The following is a 3,235-nucleotide window of genomic DNA, read 5'->3' on the forward strand; positions in this document are numbered from 1 at the left end:
CTCAGATGCCCACCTTGCCTTTCATGTAAGCCTCTTCTGGGTTCTAGCAGAGAACTGGCCTCAGATTCTGCTTCTCCATCAACCTTAGCAGGAAGAATGCTACTTTTCTCAAACTGGAGCAGAATTTGGAACTGAGTGTAATTCGCCTGACTTGACTGACTTGCTGTGTGGAATTAATCCCTGGAGTAAAGGGGTCATTTAATTGGCTAGCCCTATGCTCAGTGCTTACCACTATTTCCAGGAGGAAGGATTAGCTTTTCCCAGCAACACATGGACTCAAAGGAAATACTAGGAAGTCATAAAATGAAAGGATATTTTCTTTATCATTAGAGGAGATTCTAGACCATAGAATAATGGGTGTTAAAATTGAAATGAATGAAAAGGAGACTTAGTAAAAAAAAAGTAGATGATGGATGGATGAAGGGAAGCACAAGAAAAATAGCAGAGAGAAGGGAAAGACAAAAATTAGGAAAAAAGAAATAGAAGGTAAATGGAGATAGAAGACACGAGAAAGGTTGACTTGACGAAGAACCTCAAGGGATTTATTAGAAGAGCTGCATACTGCAAACACTATGATATTTGGAAGGTTTACATGACATATGTTGAAACAAATGGGCATTTCATCCTTAGTCTTTCAAGCAGACTTTGGAAACACAGCATCTCATTTGCTCCCAGGCTGAGAAGCAGGTGCCTCAAGGCCTTTTATATTTTTCCGTAGATACAAATGTTTACTCAAAATTTTCTTCACAGCTTCCTTTACCTCCTTATTCCTCAAACTGTAGATGATGGGATTCAACATTGGAGTCAGCACACCATAAGATAGCCCAATGATTTCATCAGATGCGTTTGTGTGCTTTGACTTAGGTTTCATATACATAAAAAGGGCTGAACCATAGAATAAGATGACCACAGTTAAGTGGGCTGAGCAGGTAGAAAAGGCTTTCTTCCTCCCTTCCGCAGAATTAATTCTCAGGATGGAGGAAAGAATAAAAATATAGGACACAAAAATTAACAGCAGAGGAACCATTAGCAAAACAATACTGGCCACTGTCATGATAAGCACATTCATGGTGATATCTGAGCAGACAAGTTTCAGAAGAGCCAGGATCTCACAGGTAAGATGATCAATGATATTATTGCCACAGAAAGGCAACACCATCGTCGAGACTGTTTGCACTAGAGAGTTCAGACAGCCTATGACCCAGGACCACACAGCCATGTGCATATATAGCACCTTGTTCATGATTACAGGATACCTCAATGGATTGCAGATGGCTACATACCGATCGTAGGCCATCACAGCCAGGAGGACGCACTCCGTGGAGCCCAAGCCAAGGGAGATAACCATTTGCAGAGCGCAACCAAGGAAGGTGATGGATTTTCTCTCTGACATAAACATGATGAGCATTTGAGGAATGGATGAGGATGTGTAACAGATGTCCAAAAAGGAGAGGTTCCCAAGAAAGAAGTACATGGGGGTATGGAGTCGAGAGTCCAGGATACTAACGACAATGAGGAGACTGTTCCCCAGAAGGATTATCAAGTACATGATGAGACAGAGCACAGACAGGAAAAGCTGGACATCTGGATACTGAGATAGGCCCACGAGGAAGAATTCCGTCACTGCAGAATAATTTCCCATCTCCACACACTTCCCTCACCTGCAGAATGCACACAAAGACGTGACTCAAGGAAACTTAGGATTTTGATAGAGATCCATAATGTAACTTTCACATGTATTATTATTCTTAGGAAGGTTCCTAGAAGGAACAATGGCCGGGTTATGATATTTTCCACTACTAATGAAAGAGACACAGACAGGTAATACTGCTTTGCATCAAATGGCAGCAGAGGCCTGGACTTGTGCTAGCAATTAGGTCCCTAATTGAAGGCAATCTCAGGTCAATTTCTTTCAAGTGTGGTCACATTAGCATTTTTATTAGTGAATATTTTGAACTAAAGCTGTATCTTTTTTTTTTTTTTTTTTGAGACACCATTTCTCTGTGTATCCCCGACTGTCCTTGAACTTGTTCTGTAGAACAGCCGGGCCTTGAACTCAGAGATCTGCCTGCCTCTGCCTCCCAAGTGCTGGGATTAAAGCGAAACCATGACCAGCTAAGCTGTATCCTATTAAAGATGGGTCTAAAAGTATCATTTAGATTTGTGCCTTGCCACCACTTTAGACTGTTGCCCATTTAAATTACTTAACTTTTTAGCATTGTGGCTAGGTAGGCCAGTGTCAGGTAGAGAATTGACTAAAACTATAATGTTTTGGTAATTCACTCTGTGAGTTAAATTAGGTGGAATCCACTTGATTGCATAATAGGTAGTTGTAATATGTCACTATAAATGAACATAGTATAGTAAAATACATAATAAAACAATAAGTTAAAATATATGTTCATATTTAATAAATTATGCTTTCCAAGTCTAGTTGACTGAAAAGGAAAAAGATTTAATTAAAATGTTAACGGGCCTGTATGTGGTGGTACACACATTTAATCTCAGCGCTTGATAGTCAGAGGTGGTGAATTCCTGTGAGTTGGAGGCCAGCCTGGAACACATAGCAATTTCTGGACCAGTCAGGGCTACATAGTGAGATCCTATCTCAAAAACACTCTGATATTAGAGTAAAGGAACTAAAGGTATAATAGGAGCATTTTTCCTTGGAGCATCTGAACAGTGAGGAGTCTGGAGACCATGAAGCTTGGTGCACAGGAACTTCTAAGCTCTGAGGATGCTTGGATCCTGTCCTGTGTAGTTTTGCTCAGCCTGAAATCTATTCTCCTTAAATTGAAATCACCAAGAATTATATTTCTTTCTTTTACAACTTTTCAGTGCCTTAAATTCTCTATTTTTTCTTCCATTTATCTCCTGTCTAGGAGTTCTAAATTTTCAAATTTCATTTTTTGAAAGATAAGACAGTATAGTTTTATAAGTACTTAGTAATAAATATTTTTTATTTCAGTTTTTATATTTTGTGCTTTAAATGATATCCCAAGATAGTCGAAAGTAGTTTTGTTTTGGGCTACCAGGCTTTTGTAAGTGATGAAACTAATGACTAATTTTTGGGCACTTCATTGTTACCTAATTATACTTTTGCAAGCTAAATGAAAGTCTTAACTCATTAAGTCCAACCATAGAGTCAGCTGTCTGAACCAGTAGACCAGACCGTCTCTCACAGCCTCCTACACGAATTCTCAGCAAGAGACAACTATTAGGAAGAAGTTCCTTC

At 39.3% G+C, this 3,235-nt stretch overlaps 1 protein-coding gene across 1 annotated transcript; it reads right to left on the bottom strand.

The window, feature by feature from the left end:
* Nucleotides 1–661: 661 nt before the first annotated feature.
* Or13d1 (olfactory receptor family 13 subfamily D member 1) lies at nucleotides 662–1,773 on the bottom strand. Its single transcript, XM_050164020.1, has one exon. It carries the CDS (start codon nucleotides 1,640–1,642, stop codon nucleotides 662–664), a length of 981 nt encoding a protein of 326 aa, XP_050019977.1. The 5' UTR covers nucleotides 1,643–1,773.
* Nucleotides 1,774–3,235: the final 1,462 nt, after the last annotated feature.

The sequence above is a fragment of the Alexandromys fortis genome, unplaced genomic scaffold (genome assembly GCF_014885135.2).
Source record: "Alexandromys fortis isolate MF-2015 unplaced genomic scaffold, M_Fortis_MF-2015_v1.1 scaffold_18, whole genome shotgun sequence".
Classification (NCBI taxonomy): domain Eukaryota; kingdom Metazoa; phylum Chordata; class Mammalia; order Rodentia; family Cricetidae; genus Alexandromys; species Alexandromys fortis.